We start from the raw sequence: 27,800 nt of genomic DNA, 5'->3' as shown, positions 1-27,800 counted from the left end.
CATGCTGTCTGACTCACACACCCAGGCTCTCTCTCTTTCACTCCCATATGCTGTCTTGCTCAAGCACAGGCTCTCACTGTCACATGCTCTCTCTCATACAATCATTCATACACACAGGCTCTCACTGACACATGCTGTCTCTCTCACACACACAGAGGCTCTCACATGCTGTCTCTGCAAATATTCAGGTCCTCACTCCCACACACAGTCTCTCAACTCATCCCATGCACGCACACACTCTACAGATCCTCAGCCTCTCTCTCTCCTCTAGGCCTCCTCTTCACGGGTCGCCGCAGGATGGGCTCTGCAGCAGCCCTGGTCTTTTCGGGCCGCCCGCAATGTGGGATTTGCGGCGGCCCGTAAGCGCTGCTTCTCTTCTGTACATGGCTGATGCTCCTCCTCCTTTCGGCACGCGGCTGATGCTCCTCTTCCGGCAAGCGGCTGATGCACCTCCTCCTTCCTGCCCGCGCAGCTCCGGCAACATTTTTCTTCCGGGACCGCGGGGACAGGAAGGAGGAGTACTTGCAGGCTTAGATGCGACCTTTTTCTTTGGGCCGTGGTGACGTGAGGTCCACCACGGCCCTGCCGATCTTCGGCGGCCATATGAGCCTTCTTGTCGACCACCAGCGGTTCGCCTAGTTCTTCCACCGGCCCTGCCTCAAGTATCCAGTACTTGCTGGCCCAGAGGATTCTCCTAAGTCCCAACGGCTCGGGCTCTCACGGGCTTCTCCCGGGGGAGCCGCAGGCTTCCAAGGGTGAAGCCTCTTCAGCTACCTGGGCCCAGCCATCCTTTGTCCATCTCTTTGGCCGCAGCCCGGATCCTTGGCCGCATAGGGTCCCACCTAAAGTCCAAGAGGTCCGGGTCCCTACGGGCTCCTCCTGGAGGGACCTCGGACTTCCAGTGGTGAAGCCTTCCGACTCTCTTCCATGCCGCCTCCCGGCTGTGACATTCGCTGTGGGCCTTCACAGCACTCCATCCAGTCTCAGCCGGCCCAAGTGTCCGCGACCATAACAATACCTCTCCATGTTCTTCGTCCATAAAGAGGAGGGTGTTGGGTGTGCTCAAACACCTCTATGTATTCTTCTATTATACTTTCCTATATATGGAATGTGAGAAATAATTTTGTAAAAGGACTCTGTATCTGCTCGTTTGTCTAGAGGCAAAACACAATCTCAAAAGCAGGGATTCTCAACCCAGTCCTCAGGACATACCTTGCCAGTCAGGTTTTCAGGCTATCCACCATGAATATACATGAGATAGATTTGAATACAATGGAGGCACTGCATGCAAATCTATCTTATCCATATTCATGGTGGATAGCCTGAAAATCTGACTGGATAGGTTTGTCTTGAGGAATGGATTGAGAATCTTTGCTCCAAAGAAAGGATGGAAAGTCACCAAATTTGTCTGGCTGGAAAAAAAATATGAATATCTCAGATGAGGCTGAAAACTAGAAATACTGAGTCTGTGATTTCAGAGAATGAACATTCCCAAAAAATCCATATTAAGTTACCATAGAAGTCACTCACTCCCGTACCGCAGCCCCACAACCACCACCACCACCACCACATATACACACATATGAAATTTATCACTGTTCTTATGTGTGTGTGTGTGTGTGTGTGTTTGTGTCCAAATCTCTTCAAATGTAACACCCTACTCCTGGACTTTACATACAGAAAGTAAATGAGGTTAATATTCAAAGCTTTTGTAGAGGTAACTTTTTGAGTTATGTGCACAAGAAAATGAGCTTTGAATATTTGCCCCTGTCAAACACATATATTTTGTGCACCCAAAATTTATCCCTACAAAAGGGGCATCAATGGAGGCTTTTTAGGAGTGGGAATAAATTTTAGCTGATGAGAGCGCATATTCAGTGTTCTCCAACTATAATTAGGTGCATAAATCTGGTCGTAGAAATCACAGTTCTAAATTTATCTGGGGAAAATTACATGCATTACTTTATCCATGAATATTCAGCAGGGGACTTATGTGCACAAGTCCTGCTGACTATCCATGATAAGTTATGCATATAACTTTTCCTGGATACATTTTCACTTACTATTGACATCAGTGTTATTCAGAGCTCTTATTTTTTGCTTTTCAGCTGATATTCATACACAAGGTATCTGTGTACTTTGTATATGAATATTGGCTTGTTATGTGGCTAAAAGCATGTGTATACTTAGACCATCCAAAATGATGGTGCAAAAAACCTACCTGCACTATGCATGTACACTTTTTAAACTTTATCGAACATATATAAAGGTAGATTTTAAAAGGAGCACGCACATGGACGTGGCTATTTTATAACAAGCGCGCATTGGCGCGCACATGTTATAAAATATGGGTCCTGCGCGCACATGTGCACTGGATTTTCATGTCCACGCACGCATGTGCGGGCAGGTGGCCTGCTCTGCATGTGGGGGGGGGGGGAGAATATTAGAAAACTATGTGCGGCAACACAAGTAGGGCTTCCCCAGTTCCCTCCCAGTCCGCTCCAATTAAGGAGCAGCAGTTGACTCTGTGCATTGGCCACCAGCATGTGCTTCCCTGGGACAATGGCTAAAGGCGTTGTCCCGGCTTGCCGCCCGCCCCTCCCTGCCCAGACCATGCCCCCCCCAATCCACTCCCTTCAGCAGGCCTGGCACTTGTGCGTGTATTGGGGGTTACGCACATGGCCGGGTCCATTGTAAAATGTGCGCAGCGCACACAAGGCTCAGCCACGTGCGTAACCCCTGAAATTTATACACGCACACGTTTTAAACTCGGGCTGATAGTTTTCTCCCCTGACCAAGTTACATGCTGGGGAAGGCCTCCTTTTACTGTGGCTGGAAGTACATACACTGTGGAAATAAGCGCATACATTTAGCCTGCTGAAAATCTGGTTAGGTGGATTCAACCAGTCTATGTGCAGAATATCTTTAATTGTAGTATTATGCATGTTTTGCAGGACAGATTCTTACCACCCGCTCTCAAGTTTTCCCAGAAACATTCTGGTGAATCACCAGGGTCAGGATGGGACTGTTGTTACCCATTTAGAGTATTCGTGTATGAGAACTGAGAAGGCAGGCCTTAAAACGAAACAAAGTAAAGTAAAATTAAAGCTGACTCAAGACCTTATATCCATTTAAGTCCCATTTGTGCGCTCATTCGGACCCACTGACCCAGGCTGTCTCTTTGCCAGGTGGGTGCCAGAATCTGCCCGTTGGCTCGTACTGAACAACAAGGCAGAGGTTGCCCTGAGGAACCTGAAGTGGGTGGCAAAGATGAATGGAAAGAAAGAGGAAGCAGAGAGGATGTCTTTGGAGGTAAATGTTGGGAACATCAGCTCCCAAGAGTATAAAATGGAAGAGAGTATTCATATGTGTGTTGCACTAATGAATAGTTACGTAAAAAAGGTAATGTTACATTTTCTATATCCTCCTTTAATTTCCAACTTACTGCTTGTGGTTGGACAAAGGGTAAAGCTGATGTCATAAGACCCACTCTTTTTTTTTTTCTTCTCTCTTTGCTTGTTTGCTGTTTTCATTTCACTTGTGATCTGCCCTGCAACAGTGCTGTGGTTACTAAAGAGAATAGTCTGTAACAGATCTTAATCACAGAAGGTGTTTTAAGCCAGGCCAGAAAGTTCCACAGAAATTAATTTGTTTTGTGCAACCTGGCTTGAGCTAAAGTGGAAGACCTTGTGATACTAGAAGATGGAAAATCTTTCCCTGCATGGTCAATGAAAATGTGGGCCTTCTTCAACAAAATGTACATCATAGATGCATTGGAATAGGATTGACCACCTAAAGGAAAAGTCAAGAAATGGTGGAAAATGTGCTGCACTGTGATGAGACGGAGCGCAACTGGGAACTCTCCAGCGTGGGACGAGGAGAGTGTGTGCCCTTGCAGTGAAACCAGTCCAAGTCTGGGAGGCTAGGACAGGCAAGGAAAGTCCTTGAAGACTTGGAACAGACGTGGAAAGTCCTTGAAGAGTTGGAGTAGACGAGGAAAGTCCTTGAAGACTTGGAGTAGACATGAAGCCTTAGAGTGGACATGGAAAGTCCTTGAAGGCTTGGAGTAGACTTGAAGACTTGGAGCGGACATGAAGACTTGGAGTGGATGTGGAAAGTCCTTGAAGACTTGGAACAGACATGAAGACTTGGACAAAGACCCAGAGGGTGTGAGCAAGGTCCTCAGGTGCCCTACACAGCCCGGAGGCTAGTCGTGGACCACACTGTCCCAACATGCCCTCCACAGCCCGAGGCTGGGCGCGGACCACGTGGGGAGCGGGACAGGCTCGGGAGGTCTCATACCACAGGAGTGAAGCAACCTCTTGGATCCTCCGGAGTCAGGACTGGATTCAGGAGCAGATAAAACATGGAACTTGGAACTCGGATTAAAAGCAAGGAATCTCCAGAGGCAGGAGTAGTTCAGGACCTGGAACATCAGGACCAGGACGAGACATCAGACATCAAGACTGGAACAGAACATCAGGACTGGAATGGAACATCAGGATTGGAACGGAGCATACAAGAAGATCCATGGATGAAGATCAGAGATACCAGGCAGGAGCTGGAGATGAGGAGTCCTTGGAAGGATCAAGCCCCTTGCCGAATCAAAGACCGAATGAGCGAGGAGCCCTTATGTAGGGCTTGAAGAACAACGCCTAGGGAGGAGTCTTCAGGGGGCCAGATATTTCACTTAGATGCATCTCCAACACTGTATAAGTATGGAAGAGAGCTGTGGGCCTGCCCCTTAGGAGGAGCAGGAAGAGGAAGTCTGCAGGACCCTGGACAGCAGCCCTGCAGACACTGAAGCAGGGAGGAGCCAGAGCTGGGCCGTGCAGGCCCCGACATGGGAGGCAGAGCAAGGTGGCGTCCCTGCCGCTAGGGAGCAGGCCTCCAGGCCTGTCGAGGGGTGGCGTGGGTGGTGGCCCGAGCTGCGAAGAGGAGTCCGGGGATGCGGCCTCCAGGCCATGGGACAAGATGGTGTCGGGCCGGCTGGAGCCACACTCGGGCGGCTCCTGCCGCTTAGGAGAGTCCGGGGATGTGAGCGGCCTTCGGCCGCAGAGGTAAGAGCCTGCTTGCAGCCCTGTCATGAGCAGGATCGCAACAAAATGGGTAAAGCCAAGCACCAAATCAGAAAGCATCCTGCATGTAAGTGATAGAAATGAAATGACATGAAACATAGAAATGACGGCAGAAGAAGACCAAACGGCCCATCCAGTCTGCCCAGCAAGTTTCGCACTTTTTTTTTTTCATACTTATCTGTTTCTCTTGGCTCTTAGTAACCTTTTGGTTCTATTTTCCTTCCACCCCCCACCATTAATGTAGAGAGCAGTGTTGGAGATGCATCTAAGTGAAATATCTAGCTTAATTAGTTAGGGGTAGTAACCGCCGCAATAAGCAAGCTACACCCATGCTTATTTGTTTACCCGGACTATGTAATTCAATCCTTGTTGGTTGTCTGTATATAGATCCACTTTTCTTCATTCCCCCTGCCGTTGAAGCAGAGAGTTATGCTGGATATGCATTGAAAGTGAAGTATCAGTCTTTCTCCCCTGCCGTTGAAGCAGAGAGCTATGCTGGATATGCGTGAAGTGTCAGACTTTCTCCCCTGCCGTTGAAGCAGAGAGCTATGCTGGATATGGTTGAAGTGTCAGACTTTCTCCCCTGCTGTTGAAGCAGAGAGCTATGCTGGATATGCTTGAAGTGTCAGACTTTCTCCCCTGCCGTTGAAGCAGAGAGCTATGCTGGATATGCTTGAAGTGTCAGACATTCTCCCCTGCCGTTGAAGCAGAGAGCTATGCTGGATATGCTTGAAGTATCAGACTTTTCTCCCCTGCCGTTGAAGCAGAGAGCTGATATGCTTGAAGTATCAGACTTTCTTCCCTGCCGTTGAAGCAGAGAGCTATACTGGATATGCTTGAAGTGTCAGACTTTCTCCCCTGCCGTTGAAGCAGAGAGCTATGCTGGATATGCTTGAAGTATCAGACTTTTCTCCCCTGCCGTTGAAGCAGAGAGCTGATATGCTTGAAGTATCAGACTTTTCTCCCCTGCCGTTGAAGCAGAGAGCTATGCTGGATATGCATTGAAAATGAAGTATCAGGCTTATTTGGTTTGGGGTAGTAACTGCCATAAAAAGCAAGCTACTCCCTGCTTTTTTGTGAATGCAAATCTTTTTTTTTCCCCACATTCATTTATGTCCTGTAGACTTTATGGATCCACAGTGTTTATCCCACGCCCCTTTGAAGTTTTTCACACTTCTGGTCTTCACCACTTCCTCCAGAAGGGCATTCCAGGCATCCACCACCCTCTCCGTGATGATATCTTAAAGCTAATTGCAGATCTGCCTATAGGGAAGAAGATGTGGCAAATACTTAAGGAGAAGTTCAGACAGGTATCTATGATTTCCACATCTATAATTTTCCAAGAACTGTTAAGTACAAATTTAACAGAAGGGGAACCTGACTACACGTGTGTCTGTTACAGAAGGGTTTTTCATGTGCCCTTGGGCCTCAGCCCGACCCCAGACGAATCCAGGACCGAACCGAGGTTTGGCGGCATGTCCCAGCATGGCAGAGACATGGTCTTACCCTCTGCCGGACCTGCATGCTCCCGGAGCCAACAGATAGATGTTGGTAGACGAACAGTCCTCCGACCGCTCCCAGCCCTTTCGGACCTGCCGCTTAGGATCGGCATGGAGCAGCAGGCCAGACTGAGGATGAGGGCAGGCGGAGTCCTTGGAACATGGAAGACTTTGGACTAGGACTGAGACGAAGACATCACAGATGAGGGCTGATGCAAAGACATCACAGACAAGGCAAGAAGCTGGGAAGGCTCTTGGACGAGACAAGGAACTTGGAAGAGCCAAGACGAGACGAGAGGATGGGAAGGTAGACATTGTCACTGTCTCTCAGGGCGCCCTACACAGCCCACCTACATGGGCAGACCCAATGGGCTGGTCGCGGACCACTCTGTCCCATTGCGCGCCCTACACAGCCTGAAGAGACTGGTCACAGACCACGAGGAGAGCGGGACAAGTGCAGGGAAGAATCCAGCCCAAAGTGAGACTCCAATGATGGAGCTGGTGTCATCCGGAGAACCGCAAGAGCTGGCAGGTCATGAAGGCTGAGGAGCACAGGAAACGAATCCACTGCAGGCAACTCCAATGACAGAGACGTGTTACCCGGAGAACCAAGGAGCCAGCAGAACAAGAAGGCTCAAGAGCACAGGAGAACGTGGAAGGCACTGGTGAAGAACATCAAGGAAGTGAGATGTCAGGAGATGAGACATCAGGAGACCTGGGCGAGGACCTCAGGAGACGAAGAATGGCACAAGACGCAGACGAGACATGGAGCTCCAACGATGAACACGAAGGACCTGACGGAGTGCTGGGAGGCAGGAACTCCCAGAAGAGAAGGAACTCAGATGCAAGGCCAAGGTGGAATGCAGGAGCAGCCCTTTTATAGGGCTGGTACAGGAAACAGTCCATAGGTGGGGCCCAGGGCATATCCGGCCGTGGGCCCTTTAAATCTTGAAGAGAGGCGCGGCCGTGCGCTTAGAGAGAGGAAACAGGAAGCTGTGCAGGACCGTGGACAGCGGCCCTGCACCGACGTCTGCGTGGAGAAGCAGGGCTGGGCCGAGGAGCAGGCTCCAACGTCAGCAGTGGCTCCTGCCGCTGCAGGAGGAGCCAGGAGCGAAGATGACCCCGATGTCAGCAGCGGCTCCGGCCACGAAGAACCACGGTGGCAGGCCTGCCGCGCCGGGGGGGAAGCCCGAAGTCCGCGGCTCCCACCACTGCAAAGAGGAACATGAGGGCAGCCTCCGGGTTGCAAGAGGTAACTAGAGTCCGCGGCTCCGGCCGCGGGAGAGGCCCGACGTCGGCGGCATCTGGCCGCATCGGGAGAGCAGCAAGCAAAGGTGAGGAGCCTGCTCATGGGGGGACCCGCGGGCAGGATTCATAACAGTGTCAGAGTTTATATCAATGCAAAAGACTTAAAAATAATGATGCCAGTTTCTATGATGGGCTCATAAAGGAGTTTATACTCCATTTGCTGTCTGAGAGCTTTGTAGACACTGTAGAACTGCTTAGACTACAGCCTGAAATGTCATTCAAACAGGCAATAGCTCAATTTGAAACATGTAGGCAACTACGAGAACAGAAAAATTCAGAATGTGCTTAGAATGTCTTTAAAGCATAAACAAGAAATGTGGTGTGCTATCTATGTAAGAAGAAAGGGCATGTAAAAAGGCATTGCAAACTAAACAAAGACCATATTAAAACTGCATCTACTAACAGGGAATCAAAACCCTTTGAAGAAGCAAAAGGGGAAGGAAAGTCTCTAAACCACAGTAAAGTTAAAACACAAGTCAAAAGGAAATATGAATAATGATGTTAGCAGATAAATGCTCATTAAAGATAGCAAACAACCTATATGAATATATGAAGCATAAGTATTTTCTGGATTCAGGTGCCTCATACAAATATTTATTTATTTATTTAGTTTAACATGTTTTGTATACCGTATATTCGGTTTTGCCATCATAACGGTTTACATTAGGAGAAATATGTATACAATGAAAGTTTTCTTGTTTAGACAAATTCTTCAGAGCAAAGCTTTGCCTGGCAGATGGGAGATCTTTTGAAGTCCATGGAATAGGACAGATCAAAGAAGGTTACATGTTAAAATTGGCTCAACCTGTCCATGAGGTCTTCATAGTCTCTCCCTGTTCATCTCAGACGAAGGAAGAGGTGGTTCATTCCACCTTGGAGTGTCATGCTATCCTGGAGCATCTCCAATGGTCCCAGTGCCTTTAAGAGAAGAAGATTGAGGATGTTATTCCATTTATTCCATGGTCTCAAAAAAGAAGGGACGTTCTGCCCCATATTGGATTTAAAAAGGGTGAATACATATTTGAAGGTACTGTACTTTTGTAGGGAAATTCTTTGATCTGTGATTGCAGTGGCCAGACAAGGAGAGTTTCTGGTTTCCTTGGATCTTTTAGAGGCATACCTGCATATTCCAGTCTGACTGGATCATAAGAAGTACCTCAGGGTTGCGGTGTTAGGCAAGCATTTCCAGTTTCAGGTACTTCCTTTTGGTCTGGCAACAGCTCCTTGCACATTCAAAGTTATGGTGGTTGTGTGGCAGCATTATACAGAGAAGGGATTTTGGTGCACCTATGTCTGGACAACTGGTTGTTTCAGGCAAAGCTCATGGTAATAAAACTGCTGTAGAGCTTAGGTTGTCAAGAGCAAGTTGCACTCCTCTCAAAGTCTGGATTATCTGGGGGCCCATTTCAAAATGAGAATAGGCAAAATCTTCCTAACCAAGGAGGGACAACTAAAGATTCAGGAGCAAATCTGGAATCTTTTGGGCATGCAGGGCCCCAGAGCTTGGGATTAGCTTCAGGTTTTGGTCTCCATGGCCTTGATTCTGGATCTTTTTCCCTGGGAGGCAGTGCATATGAGACCACGTCAGAGAGTCTTGCTTTCCTGTTGGAATCCTTAATCTCAGAAATACAAAGCTTTCTGCTTCGGGGAAAAATCCACGTTAGGTCTCTCCAGGTGGTTTCTCAGAGCAATCTTTCACAGGAGGTTCAGTTGGAAATTCCTGATTGGATTCTGGTACCGAATGATGCCAGTTTGCAGGGTTGGGGGGCGATTTGTCATGGTCACATGGCATAGGGCCAGTGTCCTGGGTGAGGCCTCCTGGTCAGTAAATCGCTTGGAGACTCAAGCAATATTTATTTATTTATTTTATATTCTTATAGTCTGCTGCATCCAAATCCAATTGATCATAGTGGATGACACAATGTACACACATAATCAGTAAAAACATTTACATCAGCATAGCCAAATACGCAAACTAAAAACATAAAAGCAAACACCAAAATAATACAATACAAGTCTCATGAAAATATGACTGGCATTATGCTGTTTTCTCCTCTTGCTCAGAAACAGAGTGGTACAAGTGATGTCAGACAATGCGACAGGTGTCCTTGGAGGTGAGCAGGTTGCTTTGATGGGCCGAAAGGCATCTGGACATTTTGTCAACGTCTCACATGGCCAGGGTGGACTGTAAGAATATCTTGAATGAGAGACCTTTCAGTCGATTATCAGATTTAACCAATAACCTTACGATACAAATTCATTAGCTTTTAGGGAGCAGATCCAGACACTTTTATGAGGTAGTCAATTAGTTTATTAGCAGCATAAGTGAAAACAATTGTAATACGATACAATTATTTCTTTGGTTTTGGTTTGTTACAGTTTCAGTGTGAATTTTAGTTTTACAGTGTGAACATGTTGTGGATACTGCTGCGGGATGGGCCTGTGAGTGGCTTACTCACCTCCCTTGCCAGCCGTCACTGCTGTGCCCTGCAGCAGGAGGAGCACCACCTTCGCCCGACGCCACTACTTCCTGCTTCTATGCGGCTTGTCAGGCGCTGCCACTGTGGTTCATAGCTGGGAGTAGCCACTGAGGCCATCTTTATGGGGGAGTGCCACTGCTGGCTTTTGTTCCTGCATGAAAAACCCGCTGACATTCCTCTTTGCGGTGTGCTGCCTCCCTAGGCACTCATGTGCACCTCTCTTGGACATTTAAAGGGCCCACTGCAGGAAAAGGTCCGTGGCCCTTCTTGATGATGTCAAACTGCTTGCTTTATAAAAGGGCTATTCAGTCAGTTCATCATTGCCTTCTCAAGGAGTTGCTTGCCCCTGGAGTTCCTGTTCCAGCTTCTTGCTCCTGGAGTTCTTCCTGTTCCAGTCTTTGCTTCTTCAAGGCATTCATGTTTTTTGTTCTTTGTGGGAGTTCCTCTGTGTTCTTTATTCAATGTTCCTGGCCTCTTGATGGTCCTGTGTCTTGTTTCTGATGTTAGGTTCCTGAAGTTCCAGTTCTTGCCTTCAAGTCCTGCCTTTCCGGTCTTCTGTTTCATCCACTCCTCCAGGCGCGCCAGCGTCATGGTCCGCGACCAGCCCATGGATTGTGTAGGGAGCTTTGTGGCACAAGGTCTGCCTTCATCGCTGGTCAAGTCTCCGGAAATCCCTTGTTTTTAAATACTGGGGTAGCATCCCTGGTTCTGAGTTCCTGAATCGTTGGGGTCCTGTCCCTGGTTCTGAGTTCCTGAGTCCCTGAATCCTGTTCCTGGTCTTCAGAGTTTCTTGTCCAGCTTCCATCTATGTCCAAGTCTCAAGACCAGGGCCTGCTTCACCTTCAGCATGGTCCACAACCAAGCCTTCAGGTTGCATAGGGTGTGCAGTGGTGTTCTCACCCTTTAAAATAATGCGTCAGTCCAGGATCACTCCTGTAATAGGATGCAGTTTGACATCCAGGGATGGATCCGTATCCCTTTAATGGATGGCAGATAAAACCCAAAAATCTCCGTGAGGTGTGACGGCAGAAAAAATTGATAAATATACTTTCAGGCACATAGTTGCATGCACTTTAATGAGTAACTGTGCTGAATAAAACTCAGTCTTAACTTGAAAGTCACAATGATAGTGACTGGAACAATCAGGTCTGATAACATGACTTTCAGACCGCTTTCCAAAGTCTGTGAAGGAAATCACAGTAAGAAACCCTTGGCCAAGGTTCTTTTCAGATAAAATCTGAAGAGAGTTTGTTCGAATGCTGTCAGACATCAAAAATCATCTGTCTGATATTAAAGTTCATCTGTCTGTGTAACTCAGAGTCTGTCTTGGATATCCAGCTCCATAGGGTTTCAACATTACTCTGGGTAGGATATTGCCACCTCCTATAGACACAGGATTGGTGGGTTGCAAATGATGTCCTCTATGCCTCAATGTGTAGGAATATTCTCATCTGCTCATTAACATTCATCGGTGAGAACAGGTGTTAGAATAATACCCGTTTCATAGCTGGTCTTCAAGCTCCCAATACAAGCTCCCAATACAAGCTCCCAATACATAGCTGGTCTTCAAGCTCCCAATACAAAGCTCCCAATACAAAGCTCCCAATACAAAACCCTTACCATCCTTCATAACACCCTCTACAAAAACAACCCCCCTTGGCTTAAAGAAATGCCCCACTTCCACCTCTCAACCCGCCAGACAAGATCCACCTCCACAGGCACCCTTCACACCCCCCCCCTCAAAACAGCCCGATTATCCACCACCAGAAAAAGAGCCTTCACCATCGCGGGCCCCGTCCTCTGGAATTCCCTCCCTACACACCTCCGTCTTGAACCCTCCCTACCCATCTTCAAAAAAGGCATTAAGACCTGGCTCTTCAAGCAGGCTTACCCCAACTCCAGCCCCTCGTAGCCTTCCCCCTAGTCCACCCAGTCTCCCCCCTCTAGCCTCTCCCTAGTCCCTCCTCCCTTATTCCACCCCAGCCTCCCTCATCCACCCCAGCCTCCCCCCTCACCCCCTCCCTCCCCTCACCTGTTCCTATATCCCCCCCAGCCCACCTCTCACTCCTGTGCTACCCTTTACCGTCCTCCGCTGCATTATCAATTTTAAAACATTTAACCTGCGCCAAAAACCTTAAATCAAGCTCCCTTTTAGTACCTGCTATAACCATAACTGTTGTAAATAAGCTAATATTTTACATTTTTGTGTTTTTAAATGTTCAAATAAGTTTTCATTATATCCCATAACTGTTGTAAGTAAGCATCCACTCTTCTCCCCTATATAATCTTTTACCCCCCCTTAACCGCTGTAATTAAACAACAATGTATAACCCCGTTAAGCAACCTCTCTTGTAAATACTGCTACGTTCCTTTTACCTGCTCAGCTGCTCTCTTTCCTCCTTACCTTCCTCCCTCTCTCTCCCCCCCCCCCCCTTTTTCGCTCCTGCTCCATCCCCCACTCCCTGTTTTTTGTAATTTCCTCCTTTCTCAAGTTTATTGTAAACCGGTGTGATGTGCTTGCACGAACACCGGTATATTAAAAGCTGTTAAATAAATTAAAAAATAAATAATAAATTTACCAAGGACATGTTCTCCTTCCTGGTCCAAAGGTTCTTCTTCTCATTTGGGAGGAGTTGACAACTCTCTGATATGAAGAAACAAACACAATCTTTTTTCCTCTGTGTGAAAAACAGTCTTATATAAAGGTTGCCAAAAATATCACATGGTTGTAAAACTCCATGCTTGCAGATTTAGGTCTTTACTTTGGTCGGTCTGTGTGCATAGCAGTTAGGCCTGAAAGTTCATGATGCACATCCTGTTTAGGGTCACTGGTGTCTACCTTACAGGAGAATGTGCAGGTGAATTATTTAAGCCAGCACAGACTGGACCCTGCTGTCATCTTGAACTTCAATGTCAGTCATGTAGTTAGTGTAGCTGGGTTCAAAAAAGGTTTGGCTAAGTTCTTGGAGGAGAAGACCATTATCGGCTATTAATCAATTTTACTTAGGGACTAGCCACTGCTATTAATTGCATCAGTAGCATGGGATCTTCTTAGTGTTTGGGTAATTGCCAGGTTCTTGTGGCCTGGTTTGGCCTCTGTTGGAAACAGGATGCTGGGCTTGATGGACCCTTGGTCTGACCCAGCATGGCAATTTCTTATGTTCCTATGCTGCACAATGAGAATAAATGATTTCCTCTGAGGCAGGAAGTCAGGTCCAAAACATGGCTGGTGTTGGGACACTAACATGGCCATCTGAAGTAACTACAGATACAACTGTCATTTGTTTGTGAAACTGTCAGTTGCAGCATTTGACTAGCTTACACTTGCGAAACTCGCCGTTTTGAGCCACAGCAAGTTCTAGTGTTCACAGTAAGTTCCAGTATTCACAGATTCATAAGATAAGTAGAATCTGTTTTATTTGCAGACAAAATAAGTCAAACAAAATGTTAAAAAATAAGTATTTTAGTATAAAAAGGACCAATGATTAAAATTAGGGCTTTGTAATTATTATTTACAGTTAGAGCCAGAGGTGATCTATCTAGCCCATTATTATGAATGTCCTAAATATTAAGCATTAAGCAGTAAGCATCAATTTAAATTGATGCTGCAGTGTGTAGCTTTAAATTCACTAGCATTAACTGCAGTGCAAACAAAATCACAATATAACATATTGAGGAGTTTTTGTTTTCTTGTTTTTGTGTATAATTTTTCTCCTCTCTGGACTCTATAATTGGCAGTTCATAATAAATAAATAACAGTATTAACACCCATAACTCAAATAGCAAATATCCTATGTATGAAAAGGCAGCACTAAAATATTGTAAAGTGCCCTAGACCAGTGATTCTCAATCCAGTCCTTGGGACACGTATTCTGTTAGGTTTCCAGGATATCAGAAACAGTGCATGGAAATCTCTATTATACAAATTCATTTGTGGATATCCTGACTGGATGGGGTTGTCCTGAGGATCGAGTTGAGAGCCCCTGCCCTAGAACACCAATATACTTTATACGAGAAAATGCAGATTGGAAAATAGAACAAGCTGGATTATAGATCCTGAGTAATTGGATAGAAAATTCATTGCTCAAAACAAATGAAAACATGATGTCTTCTTTTTGACAGCAAATGTTTCTCTTTAATTACTATTGTTTTTCAACCTGCCTGCCCACAAATCCCTTTTCCTCTGACCCTCCCCAGTACCAGTTCATCACCCTGCTCATGAATCCCTCTTCCCTCTTCCCCCTGCTCCAGTTCCAATCTGAGTTCCAATCTTACCACCAATATTAGCAGCTTCCTCTCTGCCCCCCTCCCCAGGCAGAAAAGTCACACTGTTTTGATTTCTAGCAGGGTGAATCTTGGTGGCAGCGCTCAAGGAATTCACACATCAGTCGCCTCCCCATCCCTCCACACCAGTCTCACACACACCAGTCACCCTCACACACACCATCATCCCCCCACACATCTCTCTCACACATCAGTCACCCTCGCACCAGTTTCTCTCACACACACCAGTCATCCCCACATACCATTAACCTCTCCCACACCAATCTCCCTCTCACACACACCAGTCACCCCTCCTCCACCCCCAGTATCTTTCTCTCTCTCTTATCTCATATCCTTCCTACCAAGGTCCTTGAAGATAGGCAAGCTGCCTATAGAAGCAGCAGCATTACTCAGTAATCAGTGCTTCTGCCTGCTCCATAGAAAGAGAAACTGCAGCCTTTAATGAAATCTAAAAAGCTTTTTACACCTACCATTATTTTAATCCATGCCCCAGAGTAGCGTGTTCCTCTTCCCTGGTCCTGACGGCCTCTTTCCCAGGCTGGGGAGCTGGAGCCTGCGTTTGGCCCCAGAGGCATGGCCTTGTCCCTGCAGCGCTGCTGCCGAAGAGGGGCTGCCCAATGCCTTCCGGGCCTCTGCTCTGCTCCACTCCCCCAGCCTCCTCCGGTCAGTATGCTATCTCAGTTCTTCCATCTTCTCAGACCCTGCCTCTTTTCCATTCCCATTGCTCCTGCTGGCTGCTGCCATTTGGAGCAAGCAACAAAGCAATGATAATTTAAATAAGGCTGCTGACAGTGCTCGCCTCTTCACTAACCTCAAGATCCCTGGTGACAGGCAGAGCAGAAGTAGCAGCAGAGACCAGAACCGTGTCATCAGCCCTTGGAATATGAAGCTTTGCAGTGCTGCACAAGGCACAGTGTGGGGAACCTGCATGCCACGGTGACATCAAGCTCCGCTGCAGTTTTCAAATGTCTGCACTCTAGTTCAATTAATGAGGCAGATGCGGCAGGGCCTTTTTTTGGGGGATGGCACTTGGAGGGGGTGGGGGGGGGGGGGGAGGCACTTCCTGCTTCCCTAAAATTTTGCCTAATGAAAGAATCACCCCTGAGTCATCATACATTTGCAGTGGCTTAAAGGTTCTGACAGGTCTTCAAGTTCATTCGACTAGAACTCAGACAGTGTTTTGGACCGAGTATCAGTTGGTCTCACCTCAAGAGATTTGTAGATTGGCCACTTGGTATACATTGCATACTTTTGCCAAGCACTATCAACTGGATGTTCTGGTACCAGACTTAGAACAATTTGAAGCAAATATTCTACAAATGAGTCTGACAGGCTCTCACCCATTGTAGGGAGGTTAGGGTACTTCCCATGTGTCTGGACTGATCTGGGGGATGACAGGGAAGGCAAAATTGGTTCTTACCTGCTAATTTTCTTTCCTTGAATCCCACAGATCAGTCCACTGTACTTGCTGTAGACCGCTCTTTGCTGAAATTGCTGTATAATCTGTCAGCATTTTGTAGATAGTTGTTTTTGGACTGTTTGTATCCTTTTGATCAAAGGGTAGTCCTGTTGAGATTCAAGTTCTCTGACGCCCCTGCTCGGAGGGGATTTGGGGTTATTTATTTGATTCAGCTTTGTTACATGTTTGTTTTATTTATTTATTTATTTAAAACTTTTCTATACCGTCGTATAGTAGTACACCATCACAACGGTTTACAGTTAGGCACAAATATGTGGTTTCTCAATTATCCATAGGGTGCCATTATTATACGGTTACATAGTTCAATAATATACTCTAAATGGGGAATGGGTGTGGTTACCATTTATGATTAACTGTCTTTCTAATTTAATACTTAATTGTGAGAAAATAATAAAAAATAAGCAATTCTGCTTTTTCTTGGTGACTTCCTGCTTTGTGTATGTTGTTATTCCGCTACCTCACTGTGAAATGCTTTTTTGAAGAGCCATGTTTTTAAGCCTTTTTTGAAGAGTTTTAATTCCTTCATTAGTCTTAATTCCAGTGGTAATGTGTTCCATAATAATGGTCCTGCCAAGGTTAGTGCTCTCTCTCTAACTTGGGTCAACTTTGCTGTTCTGACTGAGGGTATGGTTAGTAGAGCTTTATTGGCCGATCTGAGAGTTCTTTGAGGGACATGTAGTCGTAATGCAGTGTTTAGCCAGTCGGCATTTTCGTCATTTATTAGCTTATGAACTGTGCATAGTGTTTTAAATTGAACTCTCTGTTCTATTGGGAGCCAGTGTAAATCCGCCAGCGTTTGGGTGATATGATCTCTTCTGCCTTTCCCAGTAAGTATTCTGGCAGCCGAGTTCTGTAATATTTGCAGTGGTCTGATAGTGGTGTATGGTAATCCTAGGAAAAGTGTGTTACAGTAGTCCGTGCTGGCAAATATTAATGCTTGTAGTACTGTATGAAAGTGTTCCTGATTTAATAAGGGTTTTAGTCTTCTAAGGACCATTAGTTTGGCGTAGCTTTCTCTTGCTTACTGGAAAACTGCAGATGGCACACTGGCATATGTACTGAGAGAATGCAGTCAAGCTTTTGTTCTCTGCCTCTATCTGCTAGTAGGGGAAAATAACCTACGTGTCTGGACTGATTTGTGCTGCAGCTAAAAGAAAACAAAATATAGGTTGGTTTATGCAGATGTTTGTGGCCCCTGAGTGGCAAGAGCTATTTTCTTATTTATGTGGATAACTATTCAAAGTACACCTATCTGCTGTCAAATAAAAGTGAGGTTTTTGAAAAGTTTAAAAATTATTGTGCCTATGTTGAAAATAAATTTCAAAGAAAAATTAAGAAATTTAGAACTGACAATGGAGGAGAATTCTGCAGCAAAGAAATGGAGGAATTTCTTTTTTTTTATTTATACTTTATTAATTTTCACAAGAAATGGAGGAATTTCTAAAAAAAAAAAAAAAAGTGGAACAATCATAAGTTTCAGTCCTGAACAAAATGGACAGGCAGAAAGAAAGAATTAAAGCTTGCTAAACATGATTAGATGTCTATTGTCTGATGCCAAATTATTTGATGACTTCTGGGGTGAAGCAGTCAACACTGCCACCTATTTACAAAATTGCTTACCAACCACTGGTGCAGATAAAACATCTTATGAACTGTGGAAGGGGCATAAGCCTAATTTATCTCATCTGAAAGTGTTTGGTTGCAACGCTTATGTGTATATTCCCAAACTGCAATGCAGGTGTGAACTGGGAATCATGCTGGGATATGCTGTAGAAACTAAAGCTTATAGAATCCTGGATCTCAAGACAAAAGAATTAAGCATATTTAATGAAATGGAATGAATCACTAAGCCTTGGATCTGAAATAACAAAAGCAAGATCCACCAGCAGCACATGACCCTACCCAGAGAGAGAGCAAGAATGGGCTACTGAGCAAGAGGCTGATGATTCTGACATGCAAGCAGAGGTATACACAGTTGCCAGTGATAATGATCTACAAGAAGAATGCTGATATTTTTCTCAAACAAAGAAATTCATGTCGTCTCAGAACCTGAGGAGCATGACAATGATAACCAGTGTTGCGTCCGTCGGTCTCAGAAGGCTTCAACCTCTGTGCCTCACCTTTCTTCCTTCTCTCTCCTCAAGTCTTGGGAAGATGGATGCTGCTGTGTCTTCATGCCGCTCTCTCCGGCATCCCCAGAACAGCTATGGTGACGGTGTTCGTCATGATTCTCCTGAGGGCCTCCTAGGGTGTGCGCGCGCACGCCACCCACATCTTTATCCACGTCATGGCGGGAACCTCGGGGGCGTCCCCTCTGAGTGATGTCATCACATCCTGGTATTTAGCCTGCCCTTCGTTTGCTAACAAACTGAGTTAGCAAGGATTGGACTGCCTCCAGTCTAAGCTGCTCTGCCGCTTCCTAGCTGCCACAGGAAGCTCTCTCTCTGCCCTTTGGGGTAATTCATCGCTAACCTGGATACTCGCTCCTCGGGGACCCTTATGCTCTCTCACAGGTACCTATCTGGGATATTGTGTACTCGCTTCTCAAGGGCCTGCTCTTCCTACTTTGGTGCCTATTGCTGATCATCTACTTCTGCCTGCTAGGATCTTCATCAATACAGCTATCTACTTCAGTGAGTAACTAACCCTGTCAGTCTTTCTCACCTTCAGCTTCAGCGCTCGGAGTCTGCATCCAGGACTTTCCTCTACTACCCTGCGCTGCCTACCATCTACTCGAGTGTGGGACTGGTCTCCTCTGCTGAGGACCCCTGGACTACTTCTACTGGGTTACCTCACTGCTGCTCGCTCCCTGGGCAGTACCATCAAGCTGTATAATAATTACAAATTCTCTGTGCTGCATGTATAGAGTCTAGCCTAGTACTGCGGTTCCTCATGGGGCTCCTCCCCGTGGGAGTGGCCATCACCGCAGGACCTAAGAATCCACTCCAACACCTCAAAACCATAACAGATTGCTAACTCCATGGATTCGGCTCAGCTCACCGCTTTGCAGGCCATTCTGGGCCTGGCCCAGCGAATCTCCGAACAACAGAATTCGTTGGACAACTTGACTGTTGCCTTTAACGAGTTACATGCACAGATGAATACACCGACTACTGCAGGTAAAGAAGTTACACCGCCAGAAGTGATGGTCAAGACTACATTGCCTCTATCTGCTCCGACACGCTTCGTGGGTGAAATTTGGAAATGTAGAGGATTTATCAATCAATGTTGCATGCACTTTTCTCTGCAACCTAACCATTTTCCTACAGCGTATGCCAAGACCACCTATATCCTTTTGCATCTGGATGGAAGAGCGCTGGCTTGGGCCTCACCGCTGTGGAAGCGCAATGACCCTATCCTGAATGATCTTGCCGGGTTTCTTGAACTGTTCAAATCAGTATTCGATGAACCTGCCCGGTACTCGACAGCAGGATCAACTTTGCTTCATCTAAAACAAGGTAATAAACATTTACCAGACTTCGCCATTGAATTCAAGACATTGGCTTCTGAATTACATTAGGACCCTAGATGCCTGAAAACCCTCTTATTTGAAGGCCTGAACTCCCAGTTGAAAGATGAGCTGGTGACTCGTGAGATGCCTGAAACCTTAGCAGAACTGATGAAGTTGGCAGCAAAGATTGATCGCCGATATTGCGACAATGTTCAAGAGGTCAAGAGTCCCAGAATTCCACTTCAGGGAGAGACTCGAGTCAAGTCTGTATCCAGGCCTACACACCCAGGACGTGTTGCTGGCGAAGTAGAACCAATGCAATTGGGCCGCAGTCATTTGACTTCTAAAGAGAGACAAACTCGAAAGAGGTTGGGACTATGCATGTATTGTGGACAAGCTAGTCATGCTGTACAAACATGTCCTATATGTCTGGGAAACTGGCAGACCTAAGTCCTGTGGGAGAACTTCTTAAGTCTAACTGCACCCTCTCCTCCACTCTCTCTTCCAGTCTCTTTAATCTGCGGGCCTCTAGAATACCAGACCCTTGCGTGGACTCTGGGGCAGGGGGAAATTTCATTTTGAAATGTCTAGTGAAATTTTGCAGAACCCTACCACTACCATGACGTCTCCATTACTTTTGTCCTCTATTCATGGAGAGCCCTTACCGGGTGAAGTAAACCTACTTACAGAACCAGTGAGCTTACGTACCAGTGCTCTTCATACAGAGACTATTTCCTTCTTTGTGCTAGAGAAGGCCATGCACCCTTTGGTACTTGGGCTACTGTGGCTACAGAAACATATGCCACAATTCAGCTAGGCCACTTTGGAGCTTTCACGTTCCATCAAGCATTTGTCATGGCAAATGCTTGATGGAAGTCTCTCCAATACCATGCATGCCAACTACCCCGTTGTTGCCTGGGTTGCTGCCTCAATATGCATCTTACCAAGATGTATTCTCAAAAGAAGCTGCTGATGTGTTGCCTCCTCACAGATCATATGCCTGCACAATTAATTTCAAGCCAAATACGGAACCACCCAAAGGAAGGGTCTATCCTCTCTCCGTAGTAGAGAAAAAAGCGATGTCAGAGTACATCCAGGAGAATCTCCAGAACGGCTTCATAAGATCTGCCAAGTCTCCTGCCGGCGCGGGATTCTTCTTCGTGGGGAAGAAGGACGGAACATTATGTCCATGCATTGACTACAGAGGTCTGAATGAGATCACCATAAAGGACCGCTACCCCTTACCACTCATCTCGGAGCTATTCGACAGGTTACAGGGAGCCAAGATATTCTCCAAGCTTGACCTCAAAGGAGCGTATAATTTAGTTCGCATCCATTCTGGCGATGAATGGAAGATGGCCTTTAATACCCGGGATGGACACTTTGAATACCTGGTGATGCCCTTTGGCTTGTGCAATGCTCCGGCTGTCTTCCAAAACATGATGAACGATATTCTGCGTGATTTACTCTACCAATGTGTCGTTGTCTACTTAGATGACATCTTGATATTTTCCCAGGACCTGCAATCCCATCAGGAAGATGTCAAAAGAGTTCTGCAGAGACTTCGCGAGAACCACTTGTATGCCAAGTTGACTAAATGCGAATTCCACAAGGGATCCGTGCCCTTCTTAGGGTCCATTGTCTCAAACAAAGGGTTCCAAATGGACCCTCAGAAGCTTGAGAGTATTAAAAAATGGATACAACCCACTGGCCTAAAAGCTCTAAGACAATTTTTGGGATTTACCAACTACTACTGGACCTTCATCAAAAATTACTCTTCATTGACTGTTCCATTAACGGCAATGACTAAGAAGGGAGCCAACGTTGCCACTTGGTCTACGGAAGCTGTGACAGCATTTCAGAAGTTAAAAGATGCCTTCTCAAGCAAACCATGGCTCCGCCATCTGGACCCTACACGACCCTTCATTGTGGAAGTCGATGTCTCTGATGAAGGCATAGGGCTCGTGCTAAGCCAGACCAGTGATTCTAAGATCTTGCACCCCTGTTCATTCTTTTCCCGTGGGAGTGGCCATCACCGCAGTACCCAAGAATCCACTCCAACACCTCAAAACCATAACAGCCAGATGGAAAGCGAACAGCACCTTTAGAACTAGAGCCAAAGCTAAGGAGATCTAAAAGACCAAATAAAGGAAATCCACCAGAACGCATATGCAGAACATTTAAAAAAAAAAGATGTGTCTGATCCAACTTGCCTCCTTCTAAGGCAGAAGAATGGAGAAATGCAACAAAAGAAGAAATAGAGACTCTTCATAAAAATAAGACATGGACACAGACTAAATTGCCAAAAGCCTTTGGATTTTTAAAACTAAGTATGATGCAGAGGGAAATGTGCAAAGAAACAAGGTAAAATTGGTAGCTAAAGGCTACACACAAAAATATGGCATTGACTTCAACAAAGCGTTTGCACCAGTTGTGAAGTACACAATTGTAAGAATCCTGCTTAGTCTGGTAGCAAGCAAAAATTTACAAGTGGAACATCTTGACATAAAGACTAATTTTCTGCATGGTGAACTTAAGGCAGAAATATATGTGTATTGTTAAACCAAAGACAAAAGATCAAAGAAAGGCTAATGAACTTAGGGCTGTTCAGTTTGGAGAAGAGAAGACTGAGGGGGGATATGATAGAAGCCTATAAATTCATGAAAGGATTTGAACAAGTTAATGTAAATCAGTTATTTAGTCTCTCAGATAACAGAAGGGCCAAGGGGCATTCCATGAAGTTAGCAAGTAGCTAATTTAAAACAAATAAAATTATTTTTCACTCAGTGCATAGTTAAGCTCTGGACAGCACTTAGGGCCTCATTGATGTTTTCCCAGTGTGTGATGATTCTTTCAGTCTTTTATCACGGTGCATGATATTTGCCGATTTTTGGACTTCAATCATCACAGGCCACAATAGTCCCAGACAGCCTGTTTCAGGGGAGAGAGAGAGAGAGAGAGAGAGAGAGAGAGAGAGAGAGAGAGAGAGAGAAACTTACTATACTGCCTATGCCCTAGACAGGTATTTGAATCCCTATGGGAGGGCCACCTACTAACTCGGGGTGGGGATTAGGTATGAGCGTCGGGGGTTGGGGGCCACTTTCGCATTCCACATGAGACCTACGGACAGAACAGTGGTCTCTAGTGCAAATTTGCTGGCCGTCGGAGTGAGGACGCTCACTCCAAGAAGTGGTTTGGGCAACGTTCTCTCTACCTAGCTTGATGGACACTCTACCTGGGCAACAACATGCTAGGTGGAGAGAATGTTGCCCAAATCTCCTCTTGGAGTGAGCGTCCTCACTCCGACGGCCAGCAAATCTGCACTAGAGACCACTGTTCTGTCCGTAGGTCTCATGTGGAATGCGAAAGTGGCCCCCAACCCCCGACGCTCATACCTAATCCCCACCCCGAGTTAGTAGGTGGCCCTCCCATAGGGATTCAAATACCTGTCTAGGGCATAGGCAGTACAGTGAGGCTCTCGCTCTCTCTCTCTTGCTCTCTCTCTCTCTCTCTCCCCCCCCCCCCCCCCGAAGCCTGAAACAGGCTGTCCGGAACTATCGTGGATGGCGATAATCCTTTTCTGGCCCGTAGCGCAGTCCATAACGCAAATTTGAGGTTGTAGTTATTAGCCGCGCTAGCAGCCGCGCTAACACTGCGGCTGTTTCGCCGCACACGATAAACAGGTTCCCGCTTTACATATGCTCTGCCCCAACTCCGCCCCCTGAATACCAAATTACGAATTTGCATTCGCAAATCGCGTTAACAGCTGTTAACGCGATTTGCGAATTTATCGCAGGCGGTAAAGTGCTTGGAAAATGAGGCCCTTAGTGTAACTGGGTTTAAAAAAGGTTTGGATAAGTTCCTCGAGAATAAATTCATAAACTGCTTATGGTAATTAATAAGCAATGTAGCTTGTAATCTGTCTAATGTTTAAGTACTTGCCAGGTACTTGTGACTTGGATTGGCCACTTTTGGAAACAGGATTCTGGGCTTGATGGACCCTTGGTCTGACCCAGTATGTTATTTCTTATGTTCTTATGTAGATTTTCTGGGTCTGTCTAAAGCCAGTGAAGCAGGCTACCAAACAGGAGGTGAAAATCAAAGAAGACTCATCACTAGTAACCATTACAGGTCAGCAGTTGGGAAACTTCTCTATATTATATTGCAACAGTATCCAGACTTGACATAGCCAATGCTGTGAGTCTGCTTAGCAGAAGAGTGACTAATCCAACTCAGGAGACTGGACAGTAGTTAAAAGGCTGCAAAGGTAACTAAAAGGGATAATTACCGGTAACTTAAAACTAAAGTTATCAGCTACTGAGAGCAAAGACCTGACTAGCTATGTGAATGGGGAGGGTTCAGGACAGATAGAAAATTAACAACAGGATATGTCTTCTTTCACAAAAATGCAGCTTTAGGGACTGATGCAATAAGACACGCACTGAAAATGAGAGCTCGTATTCAGTGCCTGTTATCCTAACGCACATGCAGCCACATCCCCTGGGTGCCTGATGCAGTTTTTAAATGAGGGGCTGTGCAAAAAGGAACATGCTAGGGAAAAACTGTGCATCCCTAGCACTCAAATGCATCAGGCGCCCACAATTGCAACAGGTGCTCAATTCATGCATTCGTTTTTATCCTGCTTCCTCAGGCTGATTTCTGTGTTATTTTGCTGGGATTACTGAAGACGCCCATAGCTAAGTGCCCCTTGCTATGGGTGTCTAAATTGTGCAGCCATAATAATTTATGTTTTTTTTAATCAAGCCAATATACATTTATTTTTCAACACCGCATGCAGTTAATTTAAGTGTCACAACAATACTAAGCAGGAGGAACCAGAGAGGACTGGATTTTTTAAAATTTTTCTTGAGCCCTTGACCTATGCGAATTGATTTTATGCCACCTCCAGGGCTGGAATTAAGTTTGCAGCATTAAAAAGTGCGCGTTGGGTGCCCTGTGCATTTCCTGCATCAGGGGATAATAGCTAATAGCCTCATCTACATGTAATTTACATGTGATGGGCACTGTTGGCTACACATTTGTTTGGGCACACGGTTTGGATGTTCTAATCTCTTTATTGCGTCGTGTGCTAATCTAGCACATCCAAAACACATTCCCAACCGCATATAGACCCATGTGCTGGGCTGACCAATTATGTGGTTGAGAAAGAAACAGATAGTTGTAGCTTTATTTTCCATAGAGGCAGAGTACTGTATTGCAGAGCAAGGAATCAGAGAACTTGCATGGTAGTACAAGTTATTTTTGGCCTTTAGGATTGATCAACCAATGCTAAGCAGGAGGAAGATAACCAAGGGTATATCAAAACAGTGGAAACAAAACAACTAAGGCCAAACATGAAACATTTGGACACATAAAATACACTATCGGGTAGATTTTTAAAACATTGCTCTCGTGGAAAATGGGGGTTATGCACATGTACGAGCCTTGAGCACAGAAGTGCCAGGCCAAATGAAAGGGGCGGGGAGGGGCGGAGCTGGATGTGGCCGGTACAGTAGCCATTTGCCGCTGTACCGGCGAAGGGATCGCCGGCATGCGTATGTTGCTACTGCTCCAAAGGATGTTAAAATCCGCTGCGCATGTGCCCACGACCCTTGTGTTTTATAACACGTGCGCGCCAACGTGCGCGTGTTATAAAATAGCCACATCCATGTGTGCGCTCTGAGAAACGTGCGCACATGGACATAAGCGCATAAGTTTAAAAATCTACCCCTATGTGAGGGAACTGAAATACTGCCCCACAAAGAACACCACTGGAAGCCCGTGGTCCCCCCGGGTGGAGCCCGTAGGGACCCGGGCTGCTTGGACTTAGGTGGGCCTCGCAGGGTCTCCCGGAGAGGTAACAGAGAAGCGTGCCCACGAACAACAAGGGAGCATGGTCGGACTCTAGGCTGTAGGTCTGGTGGAGCAAGGAAGACCAGAACAGCATAGGTGATGACAAGGCAAGGAACAGAGCCAGAATCAGGAGACATGGTCAATGGCAGCCGAGGTCAGAATCCGAGGATCAGTCCGAGGAGTAGTCAAAGAGTCAGAGAGTACTACCTGGGGAGACAGGACAGAAGGACGCTGGAACAGAAGGACGCTGGAACAGAAGGACACTGGACAAGATAGGAACAGCAGGACGCTGGAACAAGGCTGGAGAAAGGCTGGAACAAGACGGGAACAAGGCTGGAACAAGACTGGAACAAGACTGTGAACGCGGATGCAAACTACACATGCAGTGCCGACCCGATTGCCAAGGCAAGGAAGTGCAGACAGGGACTTCCTTATATTGAACATTCAATCAGGGCGCGCCGCGGAGCTCGGACCTGTCCCTGGCCCTACAAGTGGCCGGGCGGTCTGCACACACGCGTGTAGGGGCGTGGCCAACGCCATTGGAGAAGCTGAACTCCGGCATGAGGCCTGGTGCGCAGTGGAAGGCCCGGTGACCACCGCTGCGGGATGCCGAGGCCTGGAGGAGCTCGCGGCTGCCGCTGGGGAGGCCGACCCGTGACCTGCAGAGGAGCTAGTGAGGCGAGCAGGCCCTTGCATGGGCCGGGAGCGGAAGGGGCACGTAACACATGGTGGCAAATATATTAACCAACCCTTTGCTTAGGGATCTTTTCTTGCCCTTGTGTGACGAATTATGACTAGAGTAATAATGAATAGCAATTGTGCAGAATTGCTGAGAAGACGATGTTGGGAACATCAACTCCTAAGAATATAAAAAGGGAAGGAAGGTTCTTGTGAGTGATGTACTGATGAATAGTTATGTAAAAAGGGTAATGTCAGAATTTTTCCCTCCTGTGTTTTCAAACTTACTGCTTGTGATTGGACAAGGGCTTGAGCTGATGATGTCATAAGGGCTTGAGCTGATGATGTCATAAGGCTCACTCTTTTTTCCCACTGTTTCTTCTTGTTTGCGGTTTTCAGTTTCATTTCTGATCTGTGCTGCAGCTATTAAAGAAAGTTGGTTTTCATATTTTACAAAGATGTTTTCTTTTTTCAAATAAATACTGAACACCTTTTCTTTTCGAACTTACTGTTAAATGGTGTGTGCATTCTGTCTTCTGGCCTAATTACTTTGAACACAGAGGGTGAGCCGCAACTTCCAACAGTAACGTTATCCAAGCATAGTTTATTAACTACTCACAAACCTTCCATGAGAACTGAATTTTGCTTTCTATTCACATCTTTCCCAGGCTCTGAAAGAGGAAATGCAGAAAGATCTCCTTGTCACATCTTCTCGCCCTTCAGCCTTTGACCTCTTCCGCACACCTAACCTGTGCAGGATCACCTGCTGCTTGACACTGGTGTGGTAAGAGTTGACTACACTGACATGGGGGTCTGACATGGTTAAAACTGGAAGCACCAATGGCCTCACTCTATAAAAGAGGGTGGAAAGAAATCCCAAGCCTTGGCGTGATTGGTAAGGCAGTGGCATGTGACCTGTGTGCTAACATTCTTCAGTGGACAGCTTATACAATATCTCCTAAAGTGTCAGCCAATGGAAGGGCAGTTTTCATGATACTTGTTGACATCGTAGTGTGATCTACTACTGCTGAAAATTTCACATTCTCTCTTCTGGTCATTTATTCCTGTTAGGGAAGAAACTTTACCCAGATCAGCCTAATCTGTTTGATCCAGTCCTGCTTTTGTCCCATCGCATGCATCATGCTGGAGTTCTAAGATCCTGAAGGACAGTAAGACAAAGTGGTCCATATTCAGTAGAACATTTAATGGACAAGTTATCTGGCTAAATTTAGCTGTATCTCTTTAAACATAACCAGACATTCTTTTAAATATCGCCAGTTATGTATAAAGTTAGCTGGATAACTTTTTACACTTAACTGGCTGTATTCAAAAGGCCATAGCTTTTTAAGATAGGTTCCAGTAAAAAAAAAAAAAAAAAATCACAAATTGCGGGCCAGCAGACCTAAATCTGTTCCCCCTCCCTCCCACCCTAACTGTAAAAGCCCTGCGAGGCCAAACTTGCCATCTCCTCCCCAAACCGGTCCAATTTTAGGGTGTAAAAAATATCAGGGCCATGAGACCAATGGTAGCTGTTCCCCCCTCCCTCACCCTCCTGCTCATTGTATTTTAAGTGTGAGGATCGCAGGTCCAGTCCCCCCCCAGGGCCGCCCCAAACCTTTCCGTACAACCCCTTTGCCCCAGTACCTTCATTAGTCTTATTTTTCACTCGGATCGAGGTTAGCACCCTCC

The 27,800-nt window shown here is 46.2% G+C and overlaps 1 protein-coding gene across 1 annotated transcript in view; it reads left to right on the top strand.

Annotated features, from left to right (window-relative positions):
• Nucleotides 1-27,800, top strand: part of LOC115097115 (solute carrier family 22 member 6-A-like) — a 77,308-nt gene that overhangs the window by 35,989 nt on the left and 13,519 nt on the right. Inside the window, exons 5-6 of the mRNA XM_029612640.1 lie at nt 3,189-3,312; nt 26,780-26,895. Of these exons, the coding sequence (XP_029468500.1) occupies nt 3,189-3,312; nt 26,780-26,895 (240 nt within the window). The remainder of the gene's footprint in view (nt 1-3,188; nt 3,313-26,779; nt 26,896-27,800) is intronic.

The sequence above is a fragment of the Rhinatrema bivittatum genome, chromosome 8, assembly GCF_901001135.1.
Source record: "Rhinatrema bivittatum chromosome 8, aRhiBiv1.1, whole genome shotgun sequence".
In the NCBI taxonomy this organism is placed as follows: Eukaryota; Metazoa; Chordata; class Amphibia; order Gymnophiona; family Rhinatrematidae; genus Rhinatrema; species Rhinatrema bivittatum.
This window is presented reverse-complemented; position numbering and strand designations above follow the sequence as displayed.